We start from the raw sequence: 25,688 nt of genomic DNA, 5'->3' as shown, positions 1-25,688 counted from the left end.
TTCAGATAGGTGTATACATCTCAGGTTGTTATATGGATGTATGCCTCCTAACAAACATATATGTGCATATTGAATCAGAATAACAACTGCGCCACAAACCTCGCAGAAGAAGGGGAAGAATATCATTTGGAATGACCAAATGGATAAGGTGCTCGTAGATACCATTCCAGTTCAAATCACAGAGGGGTACAAAATCTCAAATGGTTTTAAGGATCCGGCTTATGTAGCTGCAGCCACTGCAATGAATGTCTTTTTCAACCTCCAACTCAATAAGGAGCACATAAAAAATCGCATCAAGACTATGAAAGAAACATACAAGAGTGTTTGCATTATCCTCAGTAGAAGCGGTTTTGGCTGGGACGACGAGACCAAAATGGTCACCTGCGAGAAGAGGTCTACGATGACTACGTCGCTGTAAGAAACACTTCCTCTCAAGATACAATCTTTTTATACTAATACCATATCCAATATCTTCTTATTTTTTATGCTCCTTGTCACAGGCTAATCCAAAACATAAGAAACACTTCACTACCCATCATGTTTTGCATGACGATATGTGAAAAATCTTTGAAGATGAGTTCGCGAAAGGGGCCAGGTCTAGGACACATGAGAATCCAAGCATAGCAAGTTCGCAGCCAGTCAGTCTTGATGACATTGGGGATGACTTTGCAGATGACCATACCCCCATGTCTCACCACCCACCATCTCCAGAAGCAGATCCCACTAATGGTGGTAGTGAGACATCTCCCTTAAGATGGGCTGGTACCAGACCACAGAGGACTCGCCAGGGTGGGGCACATTTGGACAGTATGTCGCGTCTCTCAACAAGCATGGACAAGGTTGCCGATGCCCTCATAGGTGCGCGTGCCCCTGCTTACCTTGCACAGCTTCGCAAAGCTGTTAGAGGGGTTGGGGGTTTTTCGCAGGATATCTTGTTGAGGACCACAGAGTACCTCACAGTAAATCCATCTCAGGCGCATCTTTTCATCATGTACGAGGAGGAGGAGAGGAGGTCGTACATCCGAAGGAAGATGGCTCGTTTCATCAGGCAACATATGGATGATTGAGGGTGGTTATGGTGGTAGTTACTGTTATATGAACAATGCTTTTATGACACTTTTTGGGTGGTGGTTATGGTGGTAGTTACTGTTATATGAACTTTGCAGTCTTTGTTTTATTTTGGGTGGTGGTTATGGTGGTAGTTACTGTTATATGAACTTTGCAGTCTTTGTTTTATTATGGTGGGTATTTATTTTGGATGTTGGTGGTTATAGTGGTAGCTTTTATTTTGGATGTTGGTAGTTAGGCCGTAGTTATTTTTATCTGTAATGATCTTTGACATTTGGATGGTGGTTAATGGCAGGCGGTGCATATTTTCTGTTTTGACATTTGGATGATGCATTGACATCTTTTCATCATGTGATATGTTGTCTTTTTGTTAGGTGAGTATGGGGAAGCAGAAGTACTATGCTGTCTTTAATGGCAGGAGGCCTGGGATTTACTACACTTGGCCAGAGTGCCATGAGCAAGTTGACAAATTTAGCAGAGCATGCTACCGCTCATTTGGGACGTTGGCGGAGGCTCAGTCACAGCTAGACACATATTTGGAGAGAGCCAGGTACTGGACCAGCGAAAGGGTTGAGGAAGTGCAAGGGGTAGAGGAGTTGCGAAATGAAATGGCAAAGGCAGTGCCACAGAGGGTGTTACCATGGGTTTCCCTCTTTCTTGTTGGTATTCCTTTTAAAATCTGCTTCTTAAGTTTTTTTGAGTATTTATTTGTATTAGTGGATTATTTGGTAGGGCTTAGGGGGCATAACTTGCTTTATATGTGGTAAAGAACATATTCTGTGCTGTTTCTTTTCTGTTTCCCGGGCAACTGAATGCACATTCCTATTGTTTCTTTACTGTTTCTTTTCCGTTTCCTGGCAACTGAATGCGCACTCCTACTGCTTTCTTAGCAGTTTCTTTTCCTTTCCGTTTCCTTCTGCCACGTCATTTTCTTTTCCTTTCTGTTTCCTGCGCGCAACTGAACAGACCCTATGGAAATCAAATTCCACTCCCATACCAATTCCCTCAATAAAGGGAATGCCAATTCCTATTCTGATGTTTGGATATGTTTTTAGAATCAGAAATTGTATTCACATCCCCCTCTCTTATCCTAAACCCTCTTCTCTTTCCTCAACGTTTTCTCATGCTTCTCACAAAGCTAGGTCAATCAAACATCCTCACAAAAAAAAAAGATCCAAATCCAAAAGCAATACCGATCATGACCCTAATTATTGCCTCTTGTAGAAGGAATTTGACCAAACCCTAAAACACAACCAAGAGAAAGAAGATGCAAGTGCAGACTAAGGAAAAGGAAACCCTAAAAATTAGTTATGACCATGGTTTTAAATTTCGACCGAAATCCGAAATTACCGACACCGAAATGCATCAAAACCGAAACAGTCATTTATTTCGGCCGAAATTTCGGAATTTTGGTCGAAATTTCAGTTTTTCCGAAATCTGACCCAAAATATCTATTTTTTTAATATTAATTTAATATTTCACCGAAATTTTGGCCGAAATTTAATATGGAATAAAATATTCGTTTCGGGTTATGTACCAGATTTCGACATTCCAGGGGCCGAAACCGGTAGCGAAACCGAAATTTTAAATCATGGTTATGACAACCATGCCAATTTATCCTCTGGGATTGTTCTCCATCGAGATAGAAAATTGTGGATAAGCTATGCTGAGAAAATATTCTGTAACAAGGTTTTTGCAACAGGGGAAGAGTTTATGAAACAAGTGTTTTTTTCCTGAAGAACCCAGAAAACATGTTGATCAAAGAACCCGTAAACAACTTACTGTAAGAAGGTTTTTAGGTTCTTGCAATAGGGGATGGGATTCTGCAAAAAGTTTTCTTTCTTCTGAAAAAGGTTTTTTTTTTTTCTTCTGAAAAGAGGTTCTTGGAGAGAGAGAGAGAGAGAGAGAGAGAGAGAGAGAGAGATTTTCTCAGCCAAATTGAGTATTTTTTGCCAAGGGAATCAGAATACCACCTACTTGGGGCGGTAACATATTCCGCCCGATATTCGACCTAAAATTTCGCCAAGTGATGCCCATTACAACGATAAAATCCAACCAAACGGCGAAAACAGCGGAAGCAGAATCAAACACCCATTCTAATTACCGATTCCGGCAATCCAAACACACCCTAAGGCCTTAGGTGGTTTTAAAAATTGGTTTGAAAATTCTTTGAAAATGGCAAAACCACATGAGTTGATCTCCAATACAATCTAAAAGATAAAAATACTTTGGCTCCTTGATTGCATTGGCTTCAAAGATTTTCCCCAGCTTGGTTTGTTTTCAATGAACACTTGACTTGAAATGGTCCATCTGACTTCTTCCACTTGATGAATTCCTTCACTTGAATACATTGAGTTGGTCACCATCTATGGTTCATCTCCAAGCTTTTGACTTTGGCTCTTGTGCAAGTTGTGGTTTCCAAATGTACCTGTCTAAAACAGTTGCAAGCCATTAGTCCTTAATTAGTCAATTTGGGTTTGTTGATCATCAAAGCATATATAGGGTTGACCCCTTAGGCTTACACTTTCTCCTCTTCTTTTCAATCTCCCGAAATTCAATCTTCTACGGAAAGTTTTGGTCGTCGACCCCTTAAATTGAGTTTCAAATTACCTTCTTAGACTGGCACACTCGTGCATATATCACACACACGACCACAGCTACACACTCTATCCATGCTAACGGATCACACCAACGACTCTTGATCGAAGCCAACAGAAATATAATTAGATATAAAAAGGTACTTCCTTAGTTTATAAGAGAGAGGGACCCCTAAAAATATGGTTGGGGATACCCTATGTCAGAGAGAGAGAGAGAGAGAGAGAGAGAGAGAGAGAGAGAGAGAGAGAGAGAGAGAGAGAGAGAGAGAGAGACGGTCAAAGGCAATGCACCAACCTGTGCTTCCTTTAGAGCGTCGAATCAATCAGTGTGGTCCACAAATTGTTGAGAAATAGCATTGTGTTTTTAGGATCAATTGATATATCACATGATGAATTAAATGAATAAGACAATCTGTTGAAAAGTGAGCCTGCATGACTGCTCTCACATGCAATAGCCAGCTGCGAAATGCCTTTCCGTGTCTGTCCTTAGCAAATCTCATATTATTATTCTTTTAGGGAAATGATTTCAGTGCTCCAATGTTTTGATAAACATGCGCTCTCATGTTTGTCCTGTAGTGTTTATAGGGCTTTAAGAGCTTTTTGAGTACCGTAATATTCCTCTGACAACCTTTTAAACACTACAAGACAAACATGGGACGCATGTTTGTCAAAACACTGGAGTGCTGAAATCATTTTCCTTTTTTAAATGTTATTTTGACTATAAGGTTGATATATTTTTAATGGCAATAAAATTTCCCAAACCATGCAAACTTAATGAGATGCCCCTCCTCTCTTTCGGACAAAGGTAGGTGGAGGCACACGCAAATGACATGAAGGAGGTTTTTATTTCTTTTTGGGTAGGTTTAGGTAGACCTGGCAAAAAGTGACCCGGACCCGCAGGTCCACCCAGCCTGCCCGTAAATTCCGGGTCCGGGTCACAAATCTGTGACCCGTTTGAAATTGACCCGCGGGTGCCCGTAGAGAAGTACAAAAGTTTTATTTTGGCCTTTTTTTTTTCGTAATTGTCATAATTTTTTAATTTCCTTTGCACTTTTTTTGGTAATTGTCATATTTTAATACATTCTTTTGGTATTTTTTTTGGTAATTTTTCTACTTTGCTTCCATTTTTCCGTAATTTTTCATTTAAAACTTAGTACCAGCATGATTATTATATATTGCTATTATTTATTGCTAGCCACCTTTGTGCAAATCGTACTTCTGCCGATCTTTGCAGCAAAGGATGGGCGACAAGCCGAAGTAGCCTCGACGAAGGTGGCTAGCGAATCCATATACAAAAAAAAAATCTTAAACAAAATACGTCAAAAATCCGGGTGACCCGTGGGTCGATTGGGTTCGGGTCCACGCTCAATGACCCATAAAAATTTTGGTCATTTTGACCCGGTCCGTTTGACCCTGACCCGGACGGGTCGGGTCAAACCGGCCCGGCTCGCCTGTTTGCTAGGTCTAGGTTTAGGCCCTGTCTAGATTCCAAGAATTTTCTAGAAAAGTTTAAAAAGGAAATTCTTTTTCCAAACTCTTCTACTTTTCAACTATTTGTTTACACATGAAAAAATAACCTTCAGCAATGGGTTCAAGTTTTTTCTACAAGGGCCTTCAATTTATGATAATATTCCTCTAAATATACCATAACTATACAATTTCCCTCTCAATCGTTGATCGGAAAAATTTTCTCAAGAAAATTTTCCACCGGAGATACTTTTCTTGCAATCCAAAGAATCTAGAGGGTAATAATTGGAAAAGGAAAAATTGCCAATGGGGACGCCAAAATACAAGAATTGTCAACGGGGGTACACAATTTTGAAAAATTGTTAAACAGGGTTGATAACCCCCTTTTGAGAGTTTGATAACCCCATTTAGAGGGTTGATGACCCCCTCGTAGAGAGTAGAGACTAGAGACTTGACAACCCCCGTTTCGTCCCTCTAACAATATTTTACCGTTGGCAGTTCTTGTATTTTGATGTCTTCCATTGGCAATTTTTCCATTGGAAAATGGGAAATGACATATTCACCCCCACGCTTTACCGGGCCACCTCCCTTGTACAATGTAGCTCCCGCCGATCTGAAATTTGGTGTCAACTGGGTGTCGAGTGGCTTTTATTTCTGTCCAAACAGAAACCGCGAAATCGGAGGAATAGGGTTTTAGGCTTTTAGCTAGTCTGAACATGACCCACGTTGGAACGCTTCCGAAATTCTCTTCCTAGCCGTTAACCTCCCTCCAAGGCAAGCTCTTTCTCTCTGTGGATTCGTTCTTTCCCGTTCCTTCTCTCTATTATAAGTACAAATATTTATGTGAAGGGTTTGTATCTTGCTAATCTTGTCATGTTCTTCACAAGTGCTTCTCATGATATCAATCCTCTTGCAGTCTTGCTATACATTTAGGGCACGTTTGGCTGCCATGAATTTGTAACGGCCTCAATGGGCCATGACTTATTTGGGTCTTTTACTTTTCTTGGATTCTTATTTAGTTACGGTTAAGATATTTGTGTTGAGAAAATCCGCTGGGCAATCCGATCCGATCTTCCACTATGAGAAAAAATAATATACAAGGATTACAATGGATTAATCACAAACCCACAAACCCGCAACCCTTTCCTTGCTTCTCAAACCTAAGATCGCCGAGAGAAAACCCCAAGAGAAACCCAAGAGAATACCCCAAGAAGAAACCCAGATAGAAAACCCTCTATTCTTCTTCTTCTCCCTTTGTCTCTCTCTCTTCACTTCTCTTTTTCTTTTTCTCTCTTTCCCTCTCTTGATTTTTCCACTCTCCAAAGAAGAAAGCCACTTCCTCTTTTTAATTGTTTCCAAGAAACCCAAATAAGAGGGTTTCTATCTTTGCCTCTTGCCTTCCCACCCTAGCCACCTACGGTGGGGGGGAAATAAGGCAACTTTCCAACAATCTCCACCTTGGCTTATTTCCCAGCCACCTGAAGATTTTCCGTTGATGTCTCCACCGGTTCACTATTACCGCAAACCACCATTGGCCTTTTAAAGTACCAGCTACACACCATCGAATCACCTTGGTTCTGACTCCTCCTGATTCGATCAACACGACCAATGCACATGTGTAGCTGCCAACCCGTTGACTCACCTAGTCAACCTTGGAGAGGGATCTCGATCCATCCTCCCCAATTCAGGTATTGTCATCCTCTCACCATCGTTTGCAACCTGGAAACCTGTCTCTGCACCAACTGCGAAAGAGACCCTATGTGTGCGCATGCCATTACCCTGTTTCCATCTAGCCATCGAGATCTTAGGAATACTAGTCCCCGTGTCCCCAATCAGACGATATAATCCACCACACTTCTCTCCTTTCATCAGAACCATACAGCTGCGTGTGATTTTCATGGCTCCACTTGCAGCTGAAAACCTGCAACCCCTGAAGTCCAATCGGCCAAGTGATACTAGATTCTTCTGTAGCTTTGGAACATACGCCACACCACCCAAAGTACGAACCACTTCATCGAACATCTTGATCTTCACCGTCCCAACTCCCGTGACGTCACAAGTGGACCCGTCACCCAAGGACATTACACCAGCCCTTGTCTCCTGGAACGCATCAAAATATTCCCTCCTGGAGCATACATGAACAGAGCAACCTGAATCTAGAATCCACTCATCATGAGAAGTGTGATTACCTGAGGAGATGTGAGAACGTCTCCAAACACTTCGCTCTGTTCTCCTGCCACCACAACATTCGTATCACCATTGTCCACCCGGTCAGCTCGTTTTGGACAATCCCACTTAATGTGACCATATTCCTTGCAATGGTAACATTGCACACCCTTTCCGCCGACCCTGGATCTTGACCTGCCTTTTCCTGATCCCCTGTCAGACGACCTCCCTCTTTGATACCCACCATGAACAATCAACCCTTGTTCTTCACTTACACCAAGAACAGGTTTCTTCTGCATCTCATTCGATAAGAGCGATGCCGTGACTTCCTCAAACTTTATCGTATCCTTACCATACAATAAAGTCGTCACCAAGTTGTCATACGAATCAGGAAGAGAAGTAAGAAGCAAAAGGGCCTTGTCTTCTTCCTTCAGCTTTTCGTCAACCTTGTGGAGCTGATCCAGAAGCCCGTTGAACACTGTGATTTGTTCCAGAAGATCCCCGCATTCCTGCATCTTCAGCTCGTACAATTGCCGCTTCAGATACAACTGGTTGGCCAAGCTTTTTGACATGTAAAGATTTTCCAACTTCTCCCATAATTTAGGCGCATCTTCTTCTTCCATAACGTTAAACATAATGCTATCTGCCAGACATAGTCGAATTGTGCTGACCGCCTTCGACTCTATGTCTTCCCACTCGGCACTCGTCATCTTCTCCGGCTTTCCATCATTTCCCTTAAACGCCTTAGCCAAGCCTTGTTGAACTAGGATGTCCTTCACCCTCATCTGCCATAGGGTGAAACTGCCATTTCCGTCAAATCTGTTGATGTTGAACTGAGTAGAACTCGATTTTACCGCCATCTCAGATTACTTCGCACTTCTCGGTGTAACGCTCCACCTCGAACAAGAATCTTCTTTGACAATCTTTCCACCCTAAAAAATCGCTCTAACCGCGATCCAATTACAACACCCACGATCACTCCACCCAGCCTCGACTATCGCTCCACCTGAGCTCTGATACCACTTGTTGAGAAAATTTGCCGGGCAATCCTATCCGATCGTGCACAAATATAATGGAAAAGTAAAATAAGCCGAGCAAATCAAGCCACAAGATGAACACCAAGATTTTACGTGGTTCGGCAAAGCCTACTCCACGGCGAGAAACACGATCTTCCACTATGAGAAAAAATAATATACAAGGATTACAATGGATTAATCACAAACCCACAACCCTTTCCTTGCTTCTCAAACCTAAGATCGTACCCAAGAGAAAACCCGAGAGAAAACCCCAACAGAAACCCAAGAAGAAAACCCAGATAGAAACCCTCTATTCTTCTTCTTCTCCCTTTGTCTCTCTCTCTTCACTTCTCTTTTTCTTTTTCTCTCTTTCCCTCTCTTGATTTTTCCACTCTCCAAAGAAGAAAGCTAGTTCCTCTTTTTAGTTGTTTCCAAGAAACCCAAATAAGAGGGCTTCTATCTTTACCTCTTGCCTTCCCACCCAAGCAACCTACGGTGGGTGGGAAATAAGGCAACTTTCCAACAATTTGAATAAGGGATAAGCTATGTTATCTCATCCTAGTTAGTAGAGATGCCATGTGGCAGTAGGAGTGTTATCTTTTCCTTGTTTGTAGGGATGCCAATGAGCATTGTTAATTTATCCTCGTTGTAGTTCTTTTGAAAGCTAAGCAATAGAATTAATTCATAACTCTGCGTGGTCTTCACGTTAGGAGACTAATCCTCTCTAAAGTATTTTCTGATACAGAGGTGAATCCTCACATATTTTTCCTGGGATATTAGCTTACCCAAGGGCGAGGGACGGTGGGAGAGGGATAGATTTGAGAGGGAGTTAGTTAGGAGTGGGCAAGAAAAGCCTTAAAAATCCTTCGTGTCCCACCGTCCTACCCCTCTCTCACCACTTTGAGACACTAATTTATCATGGAAAAAAATTTCTTGGCTACCAGACATGGCCTTAGTGTCATTCACTAGAGTTTTGCGACTTTTTCTTTCCCTTTTTATAGTTTTTGGTTGCTCACACCCCCTTGAATGTACAGTGCATATCTTTTATGGTCCTGATGATGCCGAAATCTGGTTCTAGGATCCACGGTTGGTAGAGCTCTGATCTGTGATCAACTTGCGCTCACAGAGAAAGCGTTAGGGCCTAAGGGCCCCGGAGTTGTATTTTCGGTGGACCACTTCGACGCTTAAGTAAGAAATCGGCACAGCAGGTGAATAAAGTGAGAGGTTGAAGATGAGTTATAACTCTTACTAGAGATTGTTAAATATGTACCTTTGAGCGTGTGGGTCTTATTTATAGAGGAGTCCACAATTGTTTAGGGAACCTGCCTTAATAGGAGCCTTTCCTTATTGGGCGATTTCCTTGGGAGATAAGTACCAAGTTTCCTTAACAGAAATGGTTTCTATCCTGGGTGAGCGATCTCTCTGGAGAGTTTTCGTCCTTGGGTAGAACTTCCCTTCGGTGGTGCTTTCCTTTTTGGAGATGTTGCTAAATCCGAGATACGGGGAGTCCTCGCGGGATTCTATTTTTAAGAGGCGGACTCAATTTCTAATCTTACAATGAAGCCACATGTCGAACATTGAGGGAGATACCGATTTTACCGCCAACTTCTTGCCCCCCACTCATCCGAGTCATGATATGAGTCGGGTGAGTTATCTGAGCTACCATCAATTACTCGGTACCGAGCGGAATGACAAGACTCAGTCGGTCGGTGAGTTCTGATGGAAACAAAGCGTCACAGGGTGGGAAGTCTGAGATTTTGAATGGTGAGAAGTTGGAACATCGTGTCGTCTTGGGAACATGAAACGACAGTTTTAGGTAATGATGGTGGTGATGGGAAACGATACCCTCATTAAGAGGCATTATGCCCGCGGCATCATATTATCATGACACGTGTCCGGGAGGCGACAGATTTCAATCGTCGCAATTATCCCGCCCGGTTTTTCCCGCCTTCCCCTTTCTTATTTAAAGGGGTTCTGGGGCTCATTTTCTCCCACCTCTTTCTTCTTCTCCTTTCAAGTCTTCATTTTCATTCATCATCATGTCGCAAGAAACCAGTCCCCTCAATCAAACGACGACGATTATTCTAGTGGTAGAAATTAACTCTCCGCCGATGGAGACGATGACCATCATGAGCACGCCGGAAAACCAGTGGCCAAGTGAAGGAGAGGATCAAGGAAAGGAAAAGTGTGCTCCGGGAAGGGACCATTTCTCCCGTTCCTGCGTCTCCCCGGTGGCCGGAGATGAGACGGTGAAGCCAAAGTTGGGAGATAATAGAGGGAAAATTCCGGGATCCAGCAAACGTCTGGAACCCAGCCAACAAACGCCGGAATCTGCTGACGTCCTCTCCCTGGACAAAAATTCAAGGTTATCTTGGGAACTATCGGTGTTCCCTGAAACACGCTAAGGAGCGGGGTTACAAGGTTGCCATGCAATTCCTCCAAGCGGGAAATGAAGCTTGTCGTCTTCAGAGAGGGTCAGAGAGCTTGAGAAAGAGAATGAGGCCCTGAAGACCCGGCTCTGAGAGTCGTCCGAGGCCCGGGGTTTCCAGGAATGGGTGAACTGGTCCTAAACATCAAACCGTCCTTCCCGTTGGTGTCTTTGAAGTTTCCAAGTGCACCCGAGGGAGTACAACAGAGCGGAGATGGGGAATGGCTTATGGAAGAAGATCCTTCCGAAGAGTACCCCCTCGAGGAGGATCCTGCTGAGTGACCCTTGTCTCCCCTCGGAGTCCCAGGATCCGTAGAGAGCGAATTAACCTTCGGATGAGAGGAAGACGCCCGAGACCGAGGACAAATGGTGATATTGACATTCCGAACCCTAATGATGCAACACTATAGTCTTTTTTTCTATTTTTGTTTCTTTTTATCCATTTAACTGGCCTTGGAGTCCCTCACTTTGTAGAAACTTTTAACTTCTCTAATGAAAAGATTTTTCTTTGTTCGTATCTACTGTATAAGACATGTTCTTTTTGGACTCTTTCCCGATCCAAGCGTTACTACAAAATTCTCTCATAGGGTATCTGTCATAAGGATGAGCTACGGTCGGGTCCGACCTTATTTGGAACTTTTCGGGGAGGCTCGGTGCCGTCCTTCCTTGTTCGTTAGTCGGCCCTAGAGTATTCATAAGCTTTGAAGAGTGATGATTGTCAAGCGTGAATCGAGGCGTCGTTTTTAAAGTAACCGTCATTATTTTCGTCACAAAAATGGGGGTTCGAATCGAGGCTAATTAAGAGGGCACCATGTGTCGCGCGTTCCCGAAAGGGACGTGACGATTTCCCACTCATGCCTTTTCACTTCTTATAAAACCCCTTTCTTATCATTTCATCTTTCACCTTTTTTTATTTCTTTGCTCCTCCTCTTCTTCTACGAACAATGCTTTTTCGATGACGCTTCTACCAAATGTATTTGTCCGACATAAGCTTTGCGTCGGGCCGTCGTCGGGCCTCCTGCTGCTAACCCCCCAGAGATTACATCAATGTTGCCCGCAATATGGGGTCGTCTTTCAGTCCCAGTGTCTACGGAGGGTCGGTCACGACCTTCTTGCTGGAGAACGGTGATGACTTGCCGAGCGTCGTCTTTCTAAGGATCGATGAACCTCGGACCTCGGAGGTGGTTGATGATTCCTTGACGGATTTTGGAGGTATCTATTCAGATGTACCTGTTCGACCAACCTCTCTATCTCCTGCTTGAGGTGATATAAATCGTTGGTCGTGTGGCCATGATCTTGTTGGAAGTGGCAATACTTGCTTGTGTTCCGCCTCCTGCCATTACTGCGCATCTTCTTGGGCCATTGCACAATCTTTGTCCCTGATTTCATAAAGGACGTCAGCAACAGTAGTGTTTAAGGGGGTGTAATTGTACCTTTCGAACTGTTGGGCCTGAGGGCGATTGGGAGGTCGGTTGTCCTGTCAGGGCTGTTTAATTTGCCCTTTATTGGTCTTTGGCTCCTCTTTCTTCTTTTCCCCGACTCTAGCGAGTTCCATCTCTCTTTCGATGGCGAAGGACTCCTTGGAGTTAACATACTTGTCCGTCCTTGTCAAGAGTTCCTGGATATCTCTTGGGGGGTCGACGTTGAGTGAGAGCTTTAATACTCTTTCTCATACTGCCGTTTTAAGAGCCGCGACCATGTTGTAGCTGGGCTCTTTAATTTGCGACAGTTCGAGGTTAAACCGGCATAAAGGATCTCAAGGTTTTGTCTCGCCCTTGCCTGAGTGCTAATAGGGCGTCCGCAGGTTTCGGTGAGGCCGGTAATTAGCTAAACAAGTGACGAACTCCCTTCCTAGTTTTTGAAACTAACTTATAGACTTCGGTCTAAGGCGATCATATCAACTCCTTGCACTTTTCTTTGAGAAGGAGGAGAAGGCTTTACACATGAATCTGTCGGTGGCTCCTCTGAGTACCATTGCTTGACGAAACGACGGAGGTATTCAAGTGGGTCGGTAGCACCGTCGTAGAAGTCCAGATGAGGCATGTCGAAGTTTGGGATGAGTGGGAAATTGGCGATTTTGGTGGTGAATGGCGAAACTGCCTCTTTTTCCCATTCGGCGAGAAGCTCGGTATCGTATGGTGCCTTCATATGTTGTTGGACCTCTTGTAATTGTCGTTGGAGGTTAGCCACGGCAGCAGGATTCACAGCGTTCGCATTCGTGGTGTTTGGCATTCGGCATCTCGAAGGGACGGAATTGACGAGCGTTGGATTAGTGAACGTAGGTTCTGCCTTCCCTCGATGCTGGATTTCATCGTTAGCCCTTATGTTAGGCCTTGGTTCAAGGCTGGTGATTGATGCAGAGACTACGCGGTAGGGTTGTCTCCGGTTGTGGGGATTCCTTCCACTGGGAGATTTCATCCTCTTCCTCGATGATTGGAGGATTTTGTATGTTGGGGACTTGGGGGGAGGTTTCCACAATGGTTGGGGGGGTATTCTCCAGAAAACTTCTTGGAGAACGGAGGTGAAATCCTTGAACTGTTGTGATAACTTGTTGAACATACCCATAGTTATTGGAGTTTCGTCGGCCGCTAGGGGTGGATTTTCCTCCTCCGGCCGTGGATTAGCGGCATTGGTTTGGCTCCTCATCGTCATCCTTTTGCCTTGGGGGGGCTTTGTTGTGCCCTTCGATGCTTTAGATTTCTAAGTCTGCATGGTCCCACGGATGGCGCCAATCTGATGATGCTGAAATTTGGTTCTAGGACCAACGGTTGGTAGACCTTCGGTTTGTGATAAACCTGCGCTCATAGAGAAAGCGTTAGGGGCCCAGGAGTTGTGGTTCCAGGGGACCACTTCGACGCTCAAGTTAGAAATCAGCACAACAGGAGAATAAAGTGAGAGGTTGAACACGAGTTATAACTCTTACTAGAGATTGTCGAATACGTACCTTTGAGCGTGGGGGTCTTATTTATAGTGGAGTCCACAACTGTTTAGGCAACCTGCCTCAATAGGAGTCTTTCCTTATTGGGCGAGCGACCTCTTTGGAGAGTTTCCGTGCCTGAGTGGGACTTCCCTTTTGTGGCGCTTTCTTTTTGGAGACGTTGCTAAATCCGAGATACTAGGAATCCTCGTGGGATTCTATCTTTAAAAGGCAGACTCAATTTCTAATCTTATGATGAAGCCACATGTCGAACATCGAGAGAGATACTGATTTTACCCATAGTTGCCGGATTCTCCATCCACCCTCCGGCTCGCGATTTGGGGTCACGCGATCCCAAATGTGGTTCGCTAGCGACCCGGATCGCAAAAATGACGTACCGTGGCGACCCGCGGGAGAGAAAGAGAGAGATACATATGGACTAAAGGAGAGATGGAGAGAGAGAGCTTTTATATATTTTGGGTTGGATTGAAACTGGAGATTTCTTTTTGAAAACAATATGTAGGGCATACATGGGGTTTTTTAATTTTGTTTATTAAATGGATGTAGTATGGACTATGGAAGATATTCATATATTCCAACGAGAACTTTCTTTCTGAAAAAATATGTATGAAATAAATGACGTTTTTATATTTTGTGTATTAAATGTATGTAGTGTGTACTATGGCATGATATTCTTGTAAAAATATATGAAATTATATATATATATATATATATATATATATATATATATATATATATCTATGTGTGTGTAGAGAGAGTGTGTGAGTCCGAATTAGCGCACCAAACTAACCGCGACCCCGAATAGCGAACCAACATAGCATACCCTCATCATACTGCGTACCGTGTGTTAACTTACCAACTTCTCCAAAAGCTTAAGCTGTTGGAGAAAGGCGTTATTTATCTTTTATACTTTAACACTCCCCCGCACGTGTGGCCCACTTGGCAAACACGTGGCACATGTGGTCCCACTTTGGGCCGACCATCGCATGTGAATTTTTCGCTATTCGGGAGGTTTGAACTTGAGACCTTTGGCACTGATACCACGTTAACTTACCAACTTCTCCAAAAGCTTAATTTGGAGTGGATATTTCTCGAAAACACAGAGAATGAGGTGTTTGAACCAATAGAAAGGGGGATGGTAATTACCGACATCATCTTCCCTTCTTTCCTGATAAAAATGACCCAAATTGATTGCTCCACAGATGAGATCATCGAACCCATTCCACTACCCATCATCCCCATTAATAAAAGACAAAAACTATCCATATATCTCATTTTCACAGGTTCTGATGGCAAGATTGTGGAAGGTGGATATGTGGCAAACGGGTTGTAGATCTGGAAGAAAAATAGAAAGAATGAAAACTAGGACAGCCATCAAAGAGGAGGGAAAGAGGACCTAAGCAAGAAGAGATGAAGATGTGGGTTTGATGCCCGGCGGATGGCTACAACGGCCGCCCGCCGGAAAACGAAATTGATAGAATTGTAATCAGGACACCAAGATCATTGGTTTTGATACCATGTTAACTTACCAACTTCTCCAAAAGCTTAAGCTGTTGGAGAAAGGCGTTATTTATCTTTTATACTTTAACAACGTGCTACCATCATACCCGGTACCCGTTCCCGTACAACGTACCGGAATGAACCGCGTTCCAGGTAACATTGATTTTACCCCCAATAGGTCCTAAGTGGAGGCTTGTCTAGGCATGGGACTAGGTGGCGCCAAGCTTGGTGTGACATAGGTTTAAAGGGCCTGGCATTTCAGTCTCGGGGCCTTTGGCGCATTGGTTAGGTACCTAACTTTGGCATCATAGCAGTCACCATATCACATGTTCGAGTCATAAAAGGGATGACATGTGGAGAGGACTACCTGGTAAAAAAGCCAGAGTGAAGCTGTCAGAGTGAAAGTTACCATAGAGTGGGCTGTTGCGGAAGGGGCGACTTGGGGAAAGGGCTACTTTGGAAAAAGGCCAGAGTGAAAGCTGCCACATATTGGGCCACTGAGTACAACAGATTCGAAAGCGTGGTGGAATGTTATAGTCCTAAGCTAAGGGGGCCTAAGTTAAGTATGGGACTAGGTGGGACCTAGCATGGTATGAGATACGTTCAAAGGGTCTAGCTTAATGCATTCCATCAGTCCTAGACCTAGCAAAAAGTGACCCGGACCCGCAGGTCCACCCGGCCCGCCCGTAATTTCCGGGTTCGGGTCTATCATTAGTGATCAGTTTCAAAGTTGACCTGGACCGTACGGGTCCCATCAAAACTGGGCCGGGCCGGGTGGACCCGCGGGTGCTCGTAAAAGCCAAAACATCATTTACTAATATACGTGAAAACTGAAAACTCAAAAAAGGTAAAACCCATTTGACTCTTTACTTTTTTGGGTTTTTTGGGCGCTGATATTCCCCCCCCCCCCCACGCCCCCACTCGTAAACGGATAAAATCCCCCCCTTTAACGGTTTTTGTGAGAGTGGTTCACTACTTTAGGATAAATTCACCCCTTTAACGTTTTTCTTTTGCCTTTAAAACCTAACGAATAATGTCATGGGGGATTTTATCCATCAGAGGGGGGGAAAATATCATTTCCCTGTTTTTTATTCTTTTACGCACAAAGTGACAAAGAGGAGAGAGAGAGAGAGAGAGGAAAGGAGTGGCCGCCATCTTCTCCGGCCACTCCATTGCCGCCGGCTGTGCGGCTGTGCCTTCCAATCACCATCTTTCCCACCCTCTCAAGATCTCTAAACTCTCATCAAAACCCACCTCATAATCGATTTAGGGTTTGGGCTTTGAAAGATTTAGGGTTTGCTCACTGCTTTTCCACTTGGAATCGACGACAACAAAAGAAGAAGAAGAGGAGGAGAAGAAGAAGAGTTTCCAAGTTTTTTTTTTCTCCCCATCTCTCCTCCTCATTCTTTCTTCTTCTACTCTTCCTTTCCCCTTCTTTTTCTTTTTCCTTTTGTCTACTCAACTAGGTATTTTTTATAAGAAGCTCTGTTGTTTGAGAAACCCACGTTGAGATTCTTGCTTTGGTGCCTTCATCTTGATAATACAGATATGGGTTTTGGCATTTAATGTTGTATTTTTGTTATTTTGTGGTTAAAATGTGTGTATAAGTTTAGATTGGTCTTCCTTTGGGAGACTTTCTCGGTCTTCCCTGTTTTTATTATAGTTGACTTACCATTTCAAAAAAAAGAAGTTTAGATTGGTTTTGTAAAAGGGGTGGCAAAAAAAAAAAAAAAAAAGGGTGACCCGCGGGTCCACCAAATTGTGACCCGGCCCGTACGACCTGTACCCGTACGGGTTGGGTGAAACCCGGCCCGGCCCACCCGTTTGCCAGGTCTAATCAGTCCTGAGGCGATTAGCATATTGCTTAGATACCTAACAATATCAGTCCATGGTGATTGGACGATCCTCAGCCTTCGTTCAAGAATGGTATTTATAGGGTTTTTCTGCTAATTTTTTTTGAAAGTTGGCATTTAAAGCCTTGATCAAGTGTATGGGGTCTTTGTTCAGCATGTGCCAGTAGCAGCATCGGTCTTATTGGGGTTGTTGGTGGCCCCACAGATCAACAATTACTATATGGAGGATCACTACAGGGAAACATCCACACGGCAGGGGCACACATTTATCATATAATTCTAAAATATTTACTGAATAATGACCACTAAGAAATGGAACCAATGTGTAATATCTTGTGCATGAGCACGAATAGTTGTTTTCTGTTTCCTTGTTGAATTTTTCTTCTATCATTTATCAATACCAAAATTTCCACTTTCATTAACTTGCTAGTTTATTGCCTTCATCTCTTCTTGCTTTGAGTAATTTATTGCATCTCTCTTGCAGAAATCTATAAGGTTAAACTTCCTCAGCAGCTGCCTCATTTCTCCCATGGCTTTTTGCGATGATGTTAGAGAAACCCGTCTTCTGATTACTCATTGTATGTGCATGATTATTTATCTGTTTATGTTCTCTTATTTTGAAAAGAAATAGTGCAATCTGGAGGGCATTTGGGGATCTGTAAAACTTGTCCTTTCCTGGTTGTGTCTAACATTTCATCATCAGCAAAAGATAATATCATCTAGAATCAATCTAAGTCTATTCTAATTTTCATTAGAACTACTCGATGGGCTTAAAATTTTCTGTCACACTACTAGTTATCGATGGTTGCAATGTTCCTACTTCCTAGCCATACAGGAAAGACATCACCATTTTTCACCACAGTACACTTCAAATGTCATAGTCATCAATTGTTCCTCAATTACACAAGAAGATTAATGATCACAAATATCTATTTATCACCAAAACACACTTCAGCTATCATAAATATAGAATTATTATGAACCAGTTCACCAAAAGCTCGGTTTTAGAGCATAAAAGGAGGGGTGGTGTTTCTCCCACACAAATGATCTCACCATGACATCAAATATCTGTGGGTTCAAGTTACACCAAAACCAATCCACTTATCAGAAAAAGATTCTCCCGAAGTAAAAAAAAAATTGACAAGAAAAAACTTCATATAATTTCAATTTTTGAGTGGGTTGAACGAAACCACTATGATTAATTCCCCCAATCAAACCCTCGAATGATATTGAGAAGCTGTCAATGAATTTGAGGCTGGATTCGAATAAGAGTGATGAGCGTTAGGTTTTGAGGATCTTTGCTTTGATACCAAATTACCATGTTAGAGTTGAGAAAAGAAGAACAAAGAAAATATACTTTTGAAAAAAAGGTATATCATCTCACAACATTTACTAATCTTCTCTGAATTTATTTTGCGAAAAAGACAGAAAGACCCCTACTTAAGTACTAAATAGAAATGAAGATGAAAGGACAATAATGCCCATGTATAAGATGTTAAATTATATCTCAACACTTGATAGCCAGCCAAGAGTGCTAAAAACCCCACCACAGGTGATTTTATATCACGACCATTAGTCGTTATTCATTTTTTGAATGTCATTAGTCATTATTCATAACAGATTCATCTTTTGTTATCTTCTCCGTGGTTTTTCCTTGTCGATAATCCAATGGTAGTCCATGTTCATCGTGGATGGTGAAATTTCTTCTTCCAAATGCAATCAAGAGGAGCAAAGTAGCAAGGAGAACTAGATGCCTTTGTTAACAATGAAAATAAACATATGCACTATTTGTTATCTTTTCTTGGTGATTCGAATCTAATGAAATGTGTTCGGAGAATCAAGTCCATGAAGTGGAGATTGAAGAGAAAGAGAGGAGCAAAGTGAAGAGAAGAGATGTTACCCTCCCCCACATGAATATATATATATATATATATATATATATATATATATATATATATATATAGGTGAGTAAATACATTACAAGAATGACAAGAATACCCTCAATGAACTTAACACTCCCCTCATGCTGGAATGTATATATCATACATTCCCAGCTTGTTGCAAACATCATTCAACTTAGCGGATCCCAATGGTTTAGTGAACACATCTGCTTGCTAATCTGTTGATCGGGTAAACACAGTGCATATCTCGCCTTTCTGAATCCTCAACGGCAGCCAACAAGTTGAGCTCCAGATGGAAGAGGAACCAACCGCCACGATTTATTGGAGTGGAGAGTAGTCAACTCGGCATCCATGGAAGCCCGCCACCAGAGATGAGCGAGAGCATCTCAAACAAACTCAGGCACAATGATGGAAGACAAAATAGAAACAAAGGAATGAAAGGTGGGTGAGATACAATCATAAGAAATAAACTGAGAAATAGGATGAGCAACAATACGAGAGCAAGTATGAGAAGCAATAGGAGCGAAGTAGGAGTTACAGTAGGAGGTAAAGTACCTAAAGGAGAGCTATTAGACTGGTGAGGGGGATGGTCGGGTGGAAAGGATGCCTTTGTAGTAGGATGCACAATCCGTCGTGGCCCACGAGTATAAACTTGCCGCTGAGAAGTAGTGGTCATTGGAGGAGCTGACAGTAGCGGAAGAGGCATGACAGGCTCACCAACAATAGCAGGGACTGAATCTGAAAAATGGAGTAGACTCAATGAAGGTAACATCCGTGGAAATAAAGGTTTTGCACAAGAGAGGACTGTAAGACTTATAACCTTTATGGGTAGGAGAGTAACGCAGAAAGATACACTTTTCCGCACGAGGATCCAACTTTTCAAGGCTAAGAGCCAACTTTTGAACAAAGCAGGTACAGCCAAAGACGCGGGATCAACAGAATAGGATTACCGATATAACACAGAAAAAGGCCTCTACGGATACAACACAGAAAATGATGCCCGACTTGATAATACAGAGGAAGGGAGACGATTCCCTAAGAAACATGCTGTGAGAAACGCATCGCCCCAGTAGATTTTGGGCACTCTCATTTGGAAGAGAAGAGTCCGTGTGATATCTGAAAGATATCGAATTTTCCTCTCAGTAATGCCATTAACTGAGAGGTATAGGGTCAGGAAGATTGGTGGATAATAACACGAGAATCAAGAATTTGTTGAAATCCATTAGACAAAGAGAAGTGCTCCCTTGCATTATTAGTAAGTAAGCATTTAATTGAACATTGAAATTGATTTGTAATTTTCGAATAGAATGTGCGAAAGGCATTAAAAAATTCAGCACGATCCTTAATAAGAAACAACCATGTAGCCCTGGAGTAATCATCAACAAATAGAACAAAATACCAAAAAGCATGTAGAAAGGGGTTCTAGAGGGACCCCATACATCAGAATGTACTATTTCAAATGGACGCGATACACGACTAAGGACTTTAGAAGGGAAAAACACCTGATGGTGTTTACCCAACTCACAAGACTCTAGTAAAGGACGAAATAGGATGAGGCACAATAATAGGCTGCTGAAACTTCTCAACAGATGGGTGACAATGCCACTGATACGCTTCGACAGAGTTTCGTAGGGCAACATTAGCACTGCCTTGCTTATAACAGTACAAACCATCGATCTCACGGCCCAAATCAATCCTCCTCTTAGTCTTTATATCGTGAAAGACATAATAAGAAGGAAGAAAGAGAGAACAATTTAATGATTTGGTCCACTGAGCAAACTGTTGGGAAACTGCGGAACACAAAGAATAGAAGATAAAGTGAGGTCAGTGGAAGGGGAGGCCACACCAACCCCTGGGACAGGGGATGTAGTCCCATCAGCTAAAGTAAAAATATGGTTAGTAGAGGAGGAATATAACTGAAAAGAAGAAAGAAGGCTAGAATTGTCAGTCATGTGATATGATGCTCCTGAATCAATGAGCCATGATCCAGAAGACAGTCGTAACTCAACAGGAGGTGGTACTACCTTTTTGTGCAGGCATTTGAGTGCTTGCCTTTGTCTCTCAGGCGCACGAGTTCATCATATTCAGCACGAGAGATAACCAATGAATCGGCATTATCAGTAGGTGCAGGAGCCGGAGAGGAACTCTCTGAGTTAGCAACAAAAACATGAGCAGAGCTGAGAGGACGCAGCTCAGGATGCAAGTCATAATAGAAATCAATATAGTGGCCCTCAAAGCCAAAGTGTGTACAAAGGCAGGAGCCACGACTACCAAAAACACGACCTCCCCCTGAATCACGGTGAACGACCACAATGCCAAAGACGCAAGTAGATCACAACAGAAAACAATCAACACGAAGTGCACTAAACAAATCAGCAGTAAGGAAGCGTAGAAACCAGCAGCGGCGGCAAAGAGAATCACATCGAATAATAGTATGCTGGCCGACATATCACTACGTGGAGTCGCCAAAGAAAAGAAGAGAAGCCATGAGGCACCACAGACAGATCACCAGTAACAAGGAATCACCCCGAATAAGGCACCACAGATAGAGCACCAACAACGAATAACCACCAACAATCAACCACATCCAACAATATGGAGGACAAACCAAGAGAGATCACAGTCAACAAAGCACCAACAAAGTACCAACGAACGAGCGACCAATAAAGTAACAACAAAACACCAACAAATCTCCAATACACACCACGACAACCATCATTAGTCACTGATACACGCTGTCCCACAAATCAGTACGTGGTTCCAGGACGGAAAGATACCCCAACAACACACATAAGCATCACCAACAAGATGAAATCACCGAACATCTCCTCGGAACCAACAAAGGGATGAAAAGGGTCAAGGATGAGTGTTTAAACCATCAAATTGAAGGGAAATGAATGTATGGTGGGTTAGAGGTAGGCTTAGAGGTAGATTCAAAGGGATTAAGGGCTGTAGGGAATAATTTTAGTAGCTTGGGTTAGGGTTTGGGGTTGAATCCAACCAATAAAGAGGTATGGAAGGGGTTGGCTAGGGTTAGGGCTGATGAATTAAAAAAATAGATGTTGAGAGGGGGACGGGGACGACAATGGAAGATGATGATTTGGGGGGTGAGAGTAGAGTTTGGAACGATGTTGGAAGTGGTGGGTTAAGATTTAGGGTTGGGGCAGCACCAAAGTGAGAGGAGAGAGGGTGCTGGGGGGGGGCTCACGTCTCGTCTCTTTGAGTCTTCAGACGGTGGGTGTGAGGCGTCTCGTCTCGTCTTTAGGATCATTGACTCTCACTATGATGAATCAATTCCATGAAGTGGAGACTGAAGAGAAATAGAGGATAGTGAGAAGAGAAGAAATGAGAGAGATGTTACCCTCTCCCACACGAATATGTGTGTGTGTGGGTGGGTGGGTGGGTTGCAAGAATACCTTCGATGACTTGATACACTTAACAAAATGAAATAATTTACACAACGATTGCATTTGCTCTCAACACAATCTCTACTAGTCAGTAAAAAAAAAATCTCTACTTACAAAATAAGCCAAATTGAACTGTAGGTTTATGCCCCAAAAAATAAGGATCCTCCCATGTGCTCCTATACTCGGAAGAATTCCTTGATTTTCTGTTTATTTTAATGATATGAGGAATGCTTTGTTGTGATTCTCCAATAACCTACACAAACTGACTAGCATTTCGTGTTCTGTTAATTGTTAAGGTAAAAAACTAATGCAGATCATTTTTTTTCAGTAGCTCATTCACATCATTACTTCTTATTATATCTGGATATCATGACATATAAAGAGTTTTGGACTTTATTTCATTTTAGTGATATGTTATTAATTTCTTTCAGTGCCTGGCCCTAAAAATGCAAAACCTGAAAATATGGAAGGATGTTTTTTATGTCTCCGCCATCCAAAGTCAGGTAAATTGCTATCTATGCTTATTACCGTTATTTAGATTGCAATGTATTGGCGTTTCTATATCTAAGAGTCAAAAGCTTTTAGACTATAATCATACAATTGTTGGTGTAAGTTTATGTGATAACATCCATGATGCTAGAGTTGACTAAAGAAGTCCTAAAGTGTAATGCCTTTGTGAGTCATCTTTGGGGAACAAATAATTGTTGAATATTTTATGCATGTTGACGTTGATGTAATTCGCGAAGCGAAAGTGAGGGCGGTTGTAACGACCCGGATTTTCGGATAAACCCGAATCGCTACTAAAGATTGAAACTAAATGCAACTCATATGAAAAATGCGGAATAAAATTTTTTTTCTTAATATATAATATAGAACTCAAGTAATATTGATCTACATCAAACTTAGAGTTTAGCAAAAGTATACCGACATCAATAATATAAATAAAAAAGATTAGACACTCCAATGACTCGTCACGCTCTTCCTACGCTCCCAATTTATTCTCGATGTTGTCCATCGTAGTAAAACCTGTGGGGATTTATAGGGGTTAGTTTAACGAACTAAGTAGACTCATTCACTACCAAAACATACACAATTAAGCAACTTTTGAATTTAAAGGCATACAACTTAATTCCATAGGTGAACATGTAGCACAATTCATTTCTAAAGAAATCATGAATGGTAATATAGAGGGCTATGGCATAAATCAATTTGAAACTATTATTCTAGCAACGCAACAACGTTTTACAAGTGAGAACTTTATGTTTTGTTATCATCATTATTAATGCATGAGACTACTCACCCAGGACAATCAAGCTCCCTTAGCTTGTTGTCCCGCCCCTAATATGTTCCACTACCCTCGACTATAGGTAGTAGGCATGAGGGACTTTTTACGACGTGCCTACTGGCCACTCCGCCTATTGACATCACGGTCTAAGAAGATGCATTTGCCACCATGGGGGTCCGCTATAAACCCATGGCCGCTGCGGAATTTCATTATTCTTGGACGACTCATTCCTCCGCCCAATCCACCAAATCATATTTGCCCATGCCATTTATTTCATTTATTTACTACCAGTTGTTCCTGGTATGTCATCCATTTTCAGTATCCTTAAGATATTCATTAGCAATTTTCGTGCTTCCAAAATATTTTCCTTTAACAAGGAATCATAGCATTCCATCATTTGTGGGCATTAGCATCTCATTATTAGTGAGCATAGCATCATTATTATATCGATTGCATGCTACTAATATGGAAAAACATGAGAGGGAAATACATATCATTTAACAACAGTTATGTCTACAAGTATCATGAACCACTAAGAACCTTCATTGCATACAATTAAATCAATCATTGTCCAGAAGTGTAAGTTTAGGATACCGTCACCTACCTTAACCACTTGAAATGTGAGAGAGTGAGAAATCTTCTATGTCTGAGGCGAATGTTTGGGAATAGAATTTAAAGAGCAAAACCTAAAAAGTTATGACTGTCTAACTATCTTAGGGTCAGAGTTAAAGTATAATTTAACGGGAACCTTAGTGTGTGCACATGATTCTTGTTTCAGATTTGGTAGCATATTCGCTTCAGACATAGAAGATTTCTCTCTCTCTCTCACATTTCAAGTGGTTAAGATAGGTAACGGTATCCTAAACTTACACTTCAGGACAATGATTGATTTAATTGTATGCAATGAAGGTTCTTAGTGGTTCATGATAATGACTTGTAGACATAACTGCTGTTAAATGATACACATTTCCCTCTCATGTTTCTCCATATTAGTAGTTTGCAATCGATTTAATAATTATGCTATGCCCACAAATAATGAGATGCTAATGCTAAAAAATGATGGAATGCTATGATTCATTGTTAAAGGAAAATACTTTGGAAGCAAGAAAATTGCTAATGGATATCTTAAGAATATTGAAAATTGATGACATTCCAGAAAAATGGTAATAAATAAATGAAATAAATGCCATTGGGAAATATAATTTGGTGGATTAGGTGGAGGTATAAGTTGTCCAGGAAGTATGAAATTTCGCACCGGCCATGGGTTTTTAGCGCACCCCCATGGTGGCAAATGCATCCTCTTAGACCGTGATGTCAAGAGGCGGAGTGGCCAATAGGCACGTCGTAAAAAGTCCCTCATGTCCATTACCTGTAGACGAGGGTAGTGGAACGTATTGGGGGGGGGGGGACAACAAGCTAAGGGAGCTCGATTGTCTTGGATGAGTCCTCTCATGCATTACAAATAATAATAACAAACACAAGTTTCTTACTTGTAAAACATTGTTTGCTTGCTAGAATGACTGTTTCACATTGTTTAAATACCATAGCATGATCCCTGTTAATGTTTCAGGCTTTCTTTAGAGATGATTGTTGTTTCGTGCTTACCTAATGAATTAAGTTGTATCCTTTAAATTCAAAAGTTGTTTAATTGTGTATATTTAGGTACCGATTGAGTCTACTTAGTTCATTGAACTAACCCCTATAAATCTCCACAGGTTTTGCTACAATGGACGGCATTGAGAATAAATGGGGAGAGTAGGAAGAGCGTGCTGAGTCATTGTAGTGTCTTAGTCTTTTTCATTTATATTACTGATGTCAGTTTACTTTTAATAAACTCTAAGTTTGATTTAAATCAATATTACTTGAGTTCTACGTTATATATATAAAAAAAATTATTCCGCATTTTTCGTAGGATTTGTATTTAGTTTCTGTCTTTGGTAGCGATTCGGGTTTCTCCGAAAAATCCGGGTCGTTACAATTTCCATATATTTTTGTGATTTTATAGAATCTTCATTGAAATTTCTAATTGACACACGTTTCTAAGTTCGATCGAAATAAAATC

The 25,688-nt window shown here is 42.0% G+C and overlaps 1 protein-coding gene across 2 annotated transcripts in view; it reads left to right on the top strand.

Moving 5' to 3' along the window:
- The first annotated feature begins 5,703 nt into the window (after positions 1 to 5,703).
- LOC143859584 (uncharacterized) overlaps positions 5,704 to 25,688 on the top strand; it is an 83,394-nt gene continuing 63,409 nt past the window's right edge. For both annotated transcript variants that reach the window (XM_077370239.1, XM_077370238.1), the window contains exons 1-3: positions 5,704 to 5,906; positions 17,518 to 17,611; positions 22,773 to 22,844. In XM_077370239.1, coding sequence (XP_077226354.1) covers positions 17,563 to 17,611; positions 22,773 to 22,844 — 121 coding nt within the window. In that variant the 5' untranslated portion in view covers positions 5,704 to 5,906; positions 17,518 to 17,562. The remainder of the gene's footprint in view (positions 5,907 to 17,517; positions 17,612 to 22,772; positions 22,845 to 25,688) is intronic.

The sequence above is a fragment of the Tasmannia lanceolata genome, unplaced genomic scaffold (genome assembly GCF_043159265.1).
Source record: "Tasmannia lanceolata isolate RefF3 unplaced genomic scaffold, GAP_Taslan_0.1 ptg000034l, whole genome shotgun sequence".
NCBI classification, from domain to species: Eukaryota; Viridiplantae; Streptophyta; class Magnoliopsida; order Canellales; family Winteraceae; genus Tasmannia; species Tasmannia lanceolata.
Note: the sequence above shows the minus strand (reverse complement) of the source record. Positions and strands in the feature narration are given on the sequence as shown.